This window comes from Dama dama, chromosome 30, assembly GCF_033118175.1.
Source record: "Dama dama isolate Ldn47 chromosome 30, ASM3311817v1, whole genome shotgun sequence".
Classification (NCBI taxonomy): domain Eukaryota; kingdom Metazoa; phylum Chordata; class Mammalia; order Artiodactyla; family Cervidae; genus Dama; species Dama dama.
This window is the reverse complement of record NC_083710.1, coordinates 39,759,844-39,772,122: the sequence shown is the minus strand read 5'-3', so window position 1 is coordinate 39,772,122 and position 12,279 is coordinate 39,759,844. Positions and strand designations below refer to the sequence as shown.

Sequence of the window (12,279 nt, the reverse complement as noted above, 5' to 3'; positions counted from 1 at the left end):
TTTTTCATTTTCATTTAGCAAACTCAAAACATCATGAGATTATTAGACTGTTTTATAATGAAGAAATTGAAGCTTAGAGATCAGTTGCTCAAGGCCACATAACCTAGAAATGATTTAATTATTTAGTTATAACCTAGAATGTGTTAATTCACTTTGTATAAGATGTTATTCTGATGCAGTAGTTCTGTAGAAGAGGAATATGATTATAGAAGTTGTACCCTTAGTCTATAGAATTTTTTGTCTGGCTTCTCTAATATAAGTAGTAAATTAAGGGTCTTTTAGTCCTGAGTAACTTGAGCTGACTTTGTCATTGTTCAGTCACTCAGTTGTGTTCAGCTCTTTGCAGTCCCATGGACTACAACATGCCAGTCCTCCCTGTCCTTCACCATCTCCCTGATCTTGCTCAAACTCATGTCCATTGAGTCGGTGATGCCATCCAACCAGCTCATCCTCTGTCCTCCCCTTCTCCTCCTGCCCTCAGTTTTTCCCGGCATCAGGGTCTTTTCTAATGAACTGGCTCTAACTTTAAAGTGCTTTAATTGTCCTTTTAGCTTTCCTCTTGGTATTTTATTTCATTGGTTTTTAGCTACTTTGTTTAATGTCTCCTCCCAAGGCTAATCCATGAAGACTTAACTCGGATTTCTTTCTTGACTCTCCCTTTTTCATTCTCAGTTAATTGTTATGCCAGTAATATCTGAGCACAAGTGTAGTGTATTTGATTTAAGGAGTGACAGAAGGCCCCACTTGACCTAAAACATCTTTCCCTATCAACCTGCACAGTGATGAGATCAGTATATGTTGTTATCTTATAAAGCAAAGGACATTTAATTAGGAGCAGAGCAGGTAAGATAGTAAAGGTATGGAACAGAGGGAAAGTTGGCCCTCTGGAATAAAGAACTTGTGCAAGGAAAGTATGAAATCAAAGTGCTAAGGGGAACATAGAAGATGAAAAGTGAGGAGCTTGGACTTAACTGAAGGTTCCGAGTTGCTTAGCATTTTGTTTCTAGATAATATATCTGGTCCATTAAAAAGTAGTCAGGGATGATTTTTAAATTCTTAGGGGGAAAAAGCCTTCCAACAAGTATTCTTATGGCTAGGCAATGTAGGATGTTACTGCTGATAATAGTTTATCTTTTCATTTGGAATCATCATTCTCTTTGCACCTGCCGATCTCACCTGCCAATCTCAATGCATTAGCCGATCTCAATGCATAGAAGTGTGTGTTTCTTAAAGAAATTTCTCTCACTCCTTCAGGTGTGTACAGAGAACCTCTCTGTGCGCAAAATAAGCAAATAGGCACATGAGATGTAACTTTACCCTAAGCTGACTCCCTGTTTCTTTTAGGAAATAGGCCTAATAAGCAGGTAAAAAGTTAGATGGTTTGTCCTAAAAACAGAAGGAGGGGGGGAAATTCCAGTTAATGCTCTGGGTTGAGTTTTTGTTGTTTGAAACTTCGTGTTCTGTGTGTGTCATTCTTAGAAAAGCTGTAAACCTTCACAAATAAGCACTGCCCTGTATTAATTTTTATTTATATCTTTTGCCCTCTGGAACTTGGCAGAATCCAGTAAAACAGTTTAAAACCACAACAGAATGCTGTTGCAATTAATGTATGTCACTGTGTTTTTCTCTGAATCTAAAAGCTTCAAGCTGCTTTTGGTTTATTATAGAATATAGTACATAATAGCCTAAAATGTAAATTTTATTAACATTGGCAGTTCTTTCATGTATGACAAGTGATGTATCTACCCCTAGAGAGAAACGGATATTATTGAGCAGGAGGCCTCATGTATGCAAAATGAAGGAAATTAAGTTCTCAGGTTTTTAAAATTGCTTCATTTGTGATGTGTTTATTTCTTTCCCCAAACTAGTCTTAATATTTTTACAGAAATTCTGGAAGATAATGTGCTGTTAGTTGAACTTTTTGATTTTCTTGGTGCTCCTGGAATGATTCCCATCAGTATTAATGACCAGCTAGTCAAAGAGGGCCTAGCATCTTATGAAGTAGGGTAAGTGGACCTGTAAACTTTTATTTTTAGTTTATATGTAACACTGTTCACAAAAAGGGAAACTGGCATATCATTCTCCATTGGAGATCTGCTTAGACTATAGACAGGAGTCTTTGCTATTAATGGGTCAGTAAAATGAGAAGAAAAAATAATTGGAGTCTTTAGTCTAGGTAGGAGTAGAGTTGCTTTTTCTTCATTCCTACGGGGCTCTACAACAAGAATGGTTCCTGGAGATAAAGGGTGCATCTGAGAAAAGGAGACTGACATTTTATTTTAGGTGGGATGTCTGCCTTAGGTGGCCTCTTGAACTGTTTGTGAAGAGGATCAGGAAGAGAAACGGCAGGGTAGGGGTGAGCAAAATAGTAGAGTAGCCTGCATTCTCATCTGGAGAAATAGGAATTTTTCCTGGGTGCAAGTGGATACTTTGAAGGGGAACCAGGCTTGACCATTGTGCTTTTACCCAGGACAGGTCTGGTTAAAAGGCCTGTGGTTGAGGCAACCCAGAAGCAGAAGGGCAGAGTGGTGGTAAGAAAGGTTGGAGGGATTTCTGGTGTTAATTTTATATCCTGCAACTTTACTATATTCATTGATTAGCTCTAGTAATTTTCTGGTAGAGTCTTTAGGGTTTTCTATGTAGAGGATCGTGTCATCTGCAAACAGTGAGAGTTTCACTTCTTCTTTTCCTATCTGGATTCCTTTTACTTCTTTTTCTGCTCTGATTGCTGTGGCCAAAACTTCCAACACTATGTTGAATAGTAGTGGTGAGAGTGGGCACCCTTGTCTTGTTCCTGATTTCAGGGGAAATGCTTTCAATTTTTCACCATTGAGGGTGATGCTTGCTGTGGGTTTGTCATATATAGCTTTTATTATGTTGAGGTATGTTCCTTCTATTCCTGCTTTTTGGAGAGTTTTAATCATAAATGAGTGTTGAATTTTGTCAAAGGCTTTCTCTGCATCTATTGAGATAATCATATGGTTTTTATCTTTCAATTTGTTAATGTGGTGTATTACATTGATTGATTTGCGGATATTAAAGAATCCTTGCATTCCTGGGATAAAGCCCACTTGGTCATGGTGTATGATTTTTTTAATATGTTGTTGGATTCTGTTTGCTAGAATTTTGTTAAGGATTTTTGCATCTATGTTCATCAGTGATATTGGCCTGTAGTTTTCTTTTTTTGTGGCATCTTTGTCTGGTTTTGGAATTAGGGTGATGGTGGCCTCATAGAATGAGTTTGGAAGCTTACCTTCTTCTGCAATTTTCTGGAAGAGTTTGAGTAAGATAGGTGTTAGCTCTTCTCTAAATTTTTGGTAGAATTCAGCTGTGAAGCCATCTGGTCTTGGGCTTTTGTTTGCTGGAAGATTTTTGAGTACAGTTTCGATTTCCTTGCTTGTGATGGGTCTGTTAAGATCTTCTATTTCTTCCTGGTTCAGTTTTGGAAAGTTATACTTTTCTAAGAATTTGTCCATTTCATCCAAGTTGTCCATTTTATTGGCATAGAGCTGCTGGTAGTAGTCTCTTATGATCCTTTGTATTTCAGTGTTGTCTGTTGTGATCTCTCCATTTTCATTTCTAATTTTGTTAATTTGGTTCTTCTCTCTTTGCTTCTTAATGAGTCTTGCTAATGGTTTGTCAATTTTGTTTATTTTTTCAAAAAACCAGCTTTTAGCTTTGTTGATTTTTGCTATGGTCTCTTTAGTTTCTTTTGCATTTATTTCTGCCCTGATTTTTAAGATTTCTTTCCTTCTGCTAACCCTGGGGTTCTTCATTTCTTCCTTCTCTAATTGCTTTAGGTGTAGAGTTAGGTTATTTATTTGGTTTTTTTCTTGTTTCTTGATGTAAGCCTGTAATGCTATGAACCTTCCCCTTAGCACTGCTTTTACAGTGTCCCATAGGTTTTGGGTTGTTGTGTTTTCATTTTCATTCATTTCTATACATATTTTGATTTCTTTTTTTGATTTCTTCTATGATTTGTTGGTTATTCAGAAGCGTGTTATTTAGACTCCATATGTTTGAAATCCCTTGCATTCCTATATACTAACAATGAAAAAACAGAAAGAGCAATTAAGGAAACAATACCATTCACCATTGCAACAAAAAGAATAAAATACTTAGGAGTATATCTACCTAAAGAAACAAAAGACCTATACATAGAAAACTATAAAACACTGATGAAAGAAATCAAAGAGGACACAAACAGAGGGAGAAACATACCGTGTTCATGGATTGGAAGAATCAATATTGTCAAAATGGCTATTCTACCCAAAGCAATCTATAGATTCAGTGCAATCCCTATCAAGCTACCAACGGTATTTTTCACAGAACTAGACCAAAGAATTTCACAATTTGTATGGAAATACAAAAAACCTCAAATAGCCAAAGTAATCTTGAGAAAGAAGAATGGAACTGGAGGAATCAACCTGCCTGACTTCAGACTCTACTACAAAGCCACAGTCATCAAGACAGTATGGTACTGGCACAAAGACAGAAATATAGATCAATGGAACAGAATAGAAAGCCCAGAGATAAATCCACGAACCTATGGACACCTTATCTTTGACAAAGGAGGCAAGGATATACAATGGAAAAAAGACAACCTCTTTAACAAGTGGTGCTGGGAAAACTGGTCAACCACTTGTAAAAGAATGAAACTAGAACACTTTCTAACACCATACACAAAAATAAACTCAAAATGGATTAAAGATCTAAATGTCAGACCAGAAACTATAAAACTCCTAGAGGAGAACATAGGCAAAACACTCTCCGACATAAATCACAGCAAGCTCCTCTATGACCCACCTCCCAGAATATTGGAAATAAAAGCAAAACTAAACAAATGGGACCTAATGAAACTTAAAAGCTTTTGCACTACAAAGGAAACTATAAGTAAGGTGAAAAGACAGCCCTCAGATTGGGAGAAAATAATAGCAAATGAAGAAACAGACAAAGGAGTAATCTCAAAAATATACAAGCAACTCCTGCAGCTCAATTCCAGAAAAATAAATGACCCAATCAAAAAATGGGCCAAAGAACTAAACAGACATTTCTCCAAAGAAGACATACAGATGGCTAACAAACACATGAAAACATGCTCAACATCACTCATTATCAGAGAAATGCAAATCAAAACCACAATGAGGTACCATTACACGCCAGTCAGGATGGCTGCTATCCAAAAGTCTACAAGCAATAAATGCTGGAGAGGGTGTGGAGAAAAGGGAACCCTCTTACACTGTTGGTGGGAATGCAAACTAGTACAGCCGCTATGGAAAACAGTGTGGAGATTTCTTAAAAAACTGGAAATAGAACTGCCATATGACCCAGCAATCCCACTTCTGGGCATACACACTGAGGAAACCAGATCTGAAAGAGACACGTGCACCCCAGTGTTCATCGCAGCACTGTTTATAATAGCCAGGACATGGAAGCAACCTAGATGCCCATCAGCAGATGAATGGATAAAGAAGCTGTGGTACATATACACCATGGAATATTACTCAACCGTTAAAAAGAATTCATTTGAACCAGTCCTAATGAGATGGATGAAACTGGAGCCCCTTATACAGAGTGAAGTAAGCCAGAAAGATAAAGAACATTACAGCATACTAACACATATATATGGAATTTAGAAAGATGGTAACGATAACCCTATATGCAAAACAGAAAAAGAGACACAGAAATACAGAACAGACTTTTGAACTCTGTGGGAGAAGGTGAGGGTGGGATATTTCAAAAGAACAGCATGTATACTATCTATGGTGAAACAGATCACCAGCCCAGGTGGGATGCATGAGACAAGTGCTCAGGCCTGGTGCGTTGGGAAGACCCAGAGGAATCAGGTGGAGAGGGAGGTGGGAGGGGGGATCGGGATGGGGAATACGTGTAAATCTATGGCTGATTCATATCAGTGTATGACAAAACCCACTGAAATGTTGTGAAGTAATTAGCCTCCAAGTAATAAAATAAATAAATAAATAAAAAGAAAGGTTGGAGGGTTGAAGTCAGGACACAGCAGTTCTTCTATGGTAGGGACTTGTGCAGGGCAGTGGCTCCTAAGGGATCTCCTGAAGAACTCCATCACACATCCCTTAAGGAAGCCAATATTTGAGTACACCCACAGTGATGCCTGTCAGGGTATGCCAGAGAAGCAGCAACACCCAGCAGAGGTCTGCCATGACATGGCCAGTGTGTCGTCTGGCTCTACCTCCCTCCTCCCCGCCTCTATCCCCACCCAACACTGATGGAACCAGAAGTAGAAGAGAGGGCTGGCCTTTTCCTCTGTAGGTTCTAAGCATGGGAGAGAGAGAAAGGAGAAGTAATATTTAAATGTATTGGACTGAGTTTTCTTTTTTTTTTACATAGGATTATTGAAATATATAACATACACAATAAAAAAAGTTCACACTTTTTAGGTAGAGTTATGAGTTTTGATAAACACATATAATCATGCAGCTGTCATTACAGTCAAGTTGCAGACTATTTCCATCACTCCCCAAAGTTCACTTTGTTTCTTTATGTAGTGAGTCTCCTTCCTCCATACCTAGTCCTTGGCAGCTACTGATCAAATTTCTGTCTCCATAGTTTTGTCTTTTCCACACCTTCATATAAATGGAGTCATATAATACTTGGCCTTTTGGTGTCTCGCTTTTCCATTTGGGTGCAAAGAGTCGGACACAACTGAGTGACTAAACAACAACAACCTTTCCATTTAGTATAATGCTTTTGAGATTAGGTCATGTTGCCTATACCGGTAGTTCTCATTGCTTTGCTTACTCGTATTCCATTGTATGGGTGCACCATAATATTATATGTTTACCAACTGATGGACACTTGGGCTATTTCCAGTTTGGGGAAACTTCGTGAATAAAGCTGCTGTAAATATTTGCATATAGGTGTTTGTGTAGCTATATGTATGTATGCAGAATTGCTGTTTGTAAGGTAAATTTATTTCTACCTTTATGAGAACCTGCCGAATGTTTATGAGAGTTGTATTGTTCTCCATTCTTGCTAGCACTTGGTTTTGTCATTTTATGTTTATATTAGCTCTTCTTATAGGAGTATAGTGATTTTCATTTTAATTTCCTTAATGACATTAAAGATCTTAACATGCGCTGTTTGCCATCTGTATCTCTTCTTTGGTGAAGTATCTTTTCAGATGTTTTGCCCTTTTTAAAAACTGTTGCTTATTATTATTGAAATATGAGAGCTCTTTATATATTCTAGACATGTCTTTCATTAGGCATGTACTTTGCAAATACTTTCTTCCAATCTGGCTTCTTAGGGTGTCTTTTAAAGAGCCGAAGGTTCTGTGTTTGAAGTTCAGTTTGGCAATTTTTTCTTTTATAATTCAGGCACTTTGTATTTAGCTGAGAAATCTTTGCCTAAGCCAAGGTTGTAAAGATTTTCTCCTGTGTATTCTCCTTATGTTTTATAGTTACATGTTTCATATTTAGGGTTGTCATTCTTTTTATTTTGTTAAATAGACTGTTTTTTGTAGCCATTTTAGGTGCAGGACATGGAGTGGAAAGTACAGAGTTCCTTTATGCTTCTGCCACGTAGACACAGCCTCCCCACTGTTATCAAGCAGGAAAGTAGTGTATTTACAGGGAACAGTGAAACTCTTTTGACATGTCAGAATCATCCAAGTCCAAAGTTTGGGTTACTATATGTATATTGTGTGGATTTGGACATTATGTAGTGGCTTGAATATACAACTGTAATGTCATACAGAGTATCTCCACTGTCCTGAAAATCTGTGAGAGCCTAACATTCTTCCCTCCCCTCTGCTGCTGCTGCTGCTAAGTCACTGCAGTCATGTCCGCCTCTGTGCGACCCCATAGACTGTAGCCCACCAGGCTCCTCTGTCCCTGGGATTCTCCAGGCAAGAATACTGGAGTGGGTTGCCATTTTCTTCTCCAATGCATGCATGCATACTAAGTCCTTCAGTCGCATCCGCCTCTGTGAGACCCCATCGACAGCAGCCCACCAGGCTCCTCTGTCCACAGGATTCTCTAGGCAAGAATACTGGAGTGGGTTGCCATTTCCTTCTCCATCCCTCCCCTCTAGCTTATGGCAAACACTGATCTTTTTATCGCCTCCATAGTTGTGTCTTTTTCACGATGGAATCATACAATATGTAGCCTTCTCAGATTGGCTTCTTTCATTTAATAATTTGCTTTTAAGGTTCCTCTGTGTCTTTTTCTGGCTTGATAGCTCATTGCTTTTTAGCACTGAATAATATTCCATTGTCTGGTTGTATCATAATTTGCTTATTCAGTGACTTACTGAAGGACATCTTGGGTGCTTCTGCTGAGAACAGGACCCAGGCTTGTGGGTAGAGTGGAGGCAACACACAGAGTGGGGGTGATGCCCACTTTGGGCATGTCGTGTGAGGTCCTGTGGCTGCTAAAGCAGAGGGAGGATCCTCAGGAAGCAAAGCACTGTGCAGTGATTGGTGAGCGGTGGGTCATGCCCTTAGCCGGAGGACCGCAGGGCTCATATGATGGAGCCTCAGGAGCAGGCATGTCAGTAGCTAAGGAAGGGAGGTGAAGAGAGAGGCAGGCATGATTCTTCACTCCCAAATGCTCAGCCTTGTACTCCTCACAGGCAAATCCAAGGTTCATGGGTCAGCCTGAAATTTGTACATTTGGGAGGCCCCCATTCAGGAAAAGTGTGCAAAATTATAATATTTATGTAGACTGTTAAAGGAAATCAACAAATTACAGATTTTCAAAAGTTGACAAATACTACGAATATTAGAAAATTCAGAATCATCTGTAAAATACTTTTACAGATTTTTTAACTGTATACTGATTACCACATGAAATGGCAGATTTAGTGATATTTCCTTTGGAGAGAACAGAAAAGTAAATGTCTTTTCTCTAGTGTGGTTGATTGAAATTTGTTTATTGGTAATTTTTTAAAGTTTTTTTTAGAACCATAGCTCAGTTATTGGTAGTGTCATGTAAATTTCTAAAACTCATAGTTAATTTTAGCTATTATTTTATGTGTTATATATACATTGTGTGCTGTGCTTAGTCGCTCACTTGTGTCTGATTCTTTGCAACCCCATGGACTGTAGCCTGCCAGGCTCCTCTGTCTGTGGAGATTCTCCAGGCAAGAATACTGGAGTGGGTTGCCATGCCCTCCTCCAGAGGATCTTCCCGACCCAGGGATCAAACCCAGGTCTCCCACATTGCAGGTAGATTCTTTACCATCTGAGCCACCAGGGAAGCCCAAGAATACTAGAGTGGGTACCCTTTCTCTTCTGCAGGGGATCTTCCTGACCCAGGAATCAAACCAGGGTCTCCTGCATTGCAGGTGGATTCTTTACCAGCTGAGCCACCAATGACTGGAGAGCCTCAACTGGCCTCAGGCATTTTCTTCAAAGTGGAATTTGGTGCCAAATTTGTAAACAGAAAGCTCCCCACATTATCAGATGTAAACTAGTATATATAGAATGGATAAACAAGGTCTTACTGTATAGCACAGGGACCTATATTCAATATCCTGGGATAAACCATGATGAAAAGAATATGAAAAAATTATATGTATAACTGAATCACTTTACTGGACAGCAGAAATTAACATTGTAAATCACCTATATTTCAATAAAATAAACTAAAAAAAAGAAAGCTCCCCATAAGTTTCCCCTTCCCTACATACAATGTGCCCCCTCACAACTGCACTCATTCTAGTCACTTTTCTGGTTCCTATGGGCACCTGTGCTTGTGTTAAAGATGCCTGCTTGCACCCCCTTTTTGCATTGCATCAAGTGTCAGGGCTTCCTGGAATAGGTCTGTCAGTCAGAATATGGTGATTTGTCATTCTGTAAAGATTTAAGGACTGCTGGAGGGAACACACCTTTTACGGCTGCTCTCCTCAAAGCCCTGTTCTTTGCAGGATTAAGGGTTATCTCTTGAGATTGTAATCTGTTACATCACTATACCTGCAAAATATTTACTTATATAGCTTATATATACATATATATATTATATATACATTATGTATATAATATTAAGACACTTCAAGTTTTATTTTAATGAATCTTTAATATAGTTTAAACTGATATTTATTAATGTCTTGATTTGATTTAGTTCACTTTTTAATAGGGTAACCCTAATTCTTGTCCAAACTGGGACATGTTTAAGTATAAAAAAGAAGCACTGTTACACCAGATTAATAGGCATATAGTGGCTCACTGTACTCATTAAATAGTTTGTCTCCAGCATCCTCCTCATAGTGGTATATTTGCTTTATATTTTCATGTTGTGACATTAAAGGTCTTAGGAGTATTTCTGGAATCCATTCCCATACCAAGATGGCTAGCAGTAGTGTAGCCATCACAGGGAAGTGGTGGTTAACCACAAAACTGTATCCCACTAAATCCAAACTAAATGTGTTTCAAAGTCAACTCCCCTTAGCCAAGCCCCTAGAATACTTAGACCAAAAAATGAGAGTAGGAGTCAGTGATCTTAACTAATTTAAGTTAAAATACTTACTTTTGAAAATGTTGATGTAAATCACGGCAAGATCCTCTATGACCCACCTCCTACAGTAATGGAAATAAAAACAAAAATAAACAAGTGGGACCTAATTAAACTTGAAAGATTTTGCACAACAAAGGAAACCATAAACAAGATGAAAAGAGTACCTTCAGAAGAGGAGAAAGTAATTGCAAATGAAGCAACTGACAAAGGATTAATCTCCAAAATACACAAATAGTTCATGCAGTTCAACATCAGAAAAACAAACAACCTAATCAGAGAATGGGCACAAGACCTAAGCAGACATTTATTTCCTCAAAGAAGACATCCAGATGGCTAATAAACATATCAAAAAAAAGCTCAACATTGCTCATTATTAGAGAAATGCAAATCAAAACTACAGTCAGGTCACCATACACCCATCAGAATGGTCATCGTCAGAAAATCTGCAAACAGTAAATGCTGGAGAGAATGTGGAGAAAAGGGAAACTTTTCCTCTTGTATGATGGTGGGAATGTAAATTAATACAGCCACTATGGAGAACAGTATGGCAGTTTCTTAAAAAACTAGGAATGAAACTGCTATATGACCCAACAGTCCCACTATTGGGCATATACCCTGAGAAAACCATAATTGAAAAATGTACCCCAGTGTTCATTGCAGCACTGTTTACAATAGCCAGGACATCGAAGTAACCTAGATGTCTGTCAACAGGTAAATGGATAAAGAAGTTGTGGTACATTATAGAATGGAATATTACTCAGCCATAAAAAGGAATGAATTTGAGTCAGTTGTAGTGAAGTGGATGAACCTAGAACCTGTTACACAGAGTGAAGTAAGTCAGAAAAGAAAAAAACAAATACCATATATTATCACATATATATGGAATCTAGAAAAATGGTACCAATGAACCTATTTGCAGAGCAGGAATAGAGACTCAGACACAATGAACAGACTTATGGACATAGTGGGGCAAGGAGAGGGTGGGATAAATTGAGAGTAGCATTGAAATATGTACATTACCATTTGTAAAATAGATTGGTAATGGGAAGTTGCTATATAGTGCAGGGAGCTCAGCCTGGAGCTGTGTGACAAACTAGAGGGATCGAAAGGGGAGGGAGATTCAGGACAGAGGGAACATGTGAATACCTACGGCTGATTCATGTTGATGTATGGCAGAAATCAACACAACATTGTAAAGCAGTTGTCCTCTGATTAAAAATAATAGAGGCAGGGGAGGCACATTGCTTTGCAAACCTTCCCAGGGAACCAGTTATTATAAACCCACCCTGGCAGCCCCAGTCAGTTTCCTTGCCCTTCAGTACCCAGATAGCTGGTTCCTGCAGACCACAACCAGTCTTACTGTTTCCATTGTATCTGTTCTCTGTGTGTGTTAGTTGTTCAGTTGTGTTCGACTCTCTGTGACCCCATGGACTGTAGTCCACCAGGCTTCTCTGTCCGTGGGATTCTCCAGGCAACAATACTGGAGTGGGTTGCCTTGCCCTCCTCCAGAGGATTGTATCTGTTGCCTGTCCTCAAATTAGAACATGATTTTCCCTTGATGAGTGTTTTCCCTGAGCACCTAAGGAGTAAGAAGAAAGGAAATGTGAAGTCCCACAGTCTAGTCTGTTGGGGTCACCTGTATCATACATGCACACTATCCTTTATAAAATAAAACAATGTTTCCCAAATAATCTGGCCCCTGTGTGCTTCAAGGTTCATGCCATGTCCTATTACTTTACTATGTCAAAGCTACATATTTTTCCTTTGGTTTCTGGAATGCCTC

General features: G+C 38.7%; 1 protein-coding gene across 1 annotated transcript in view; it reads left to right on the top strand.

Moving 5' to 3' along the window:
• RNF17 (ring finger protein 17) overlaps positions 1-12,279 on the top strand; it is a 116,956-nt gene that overhangs the window by 64,866 nt on the left and 39,811 nt on the right. Inside the window, exon 20 of the mRNA XM_061133328.1 lies at positions 1,886-2,006. Within this exon, the coding sequence (XP_060989311.1) occupies positions 1,886-2,006 (121 nt within the window). The remainder of the gene's footprint in view (positions 1-1,885; positions 2,007-12,279) is intronic.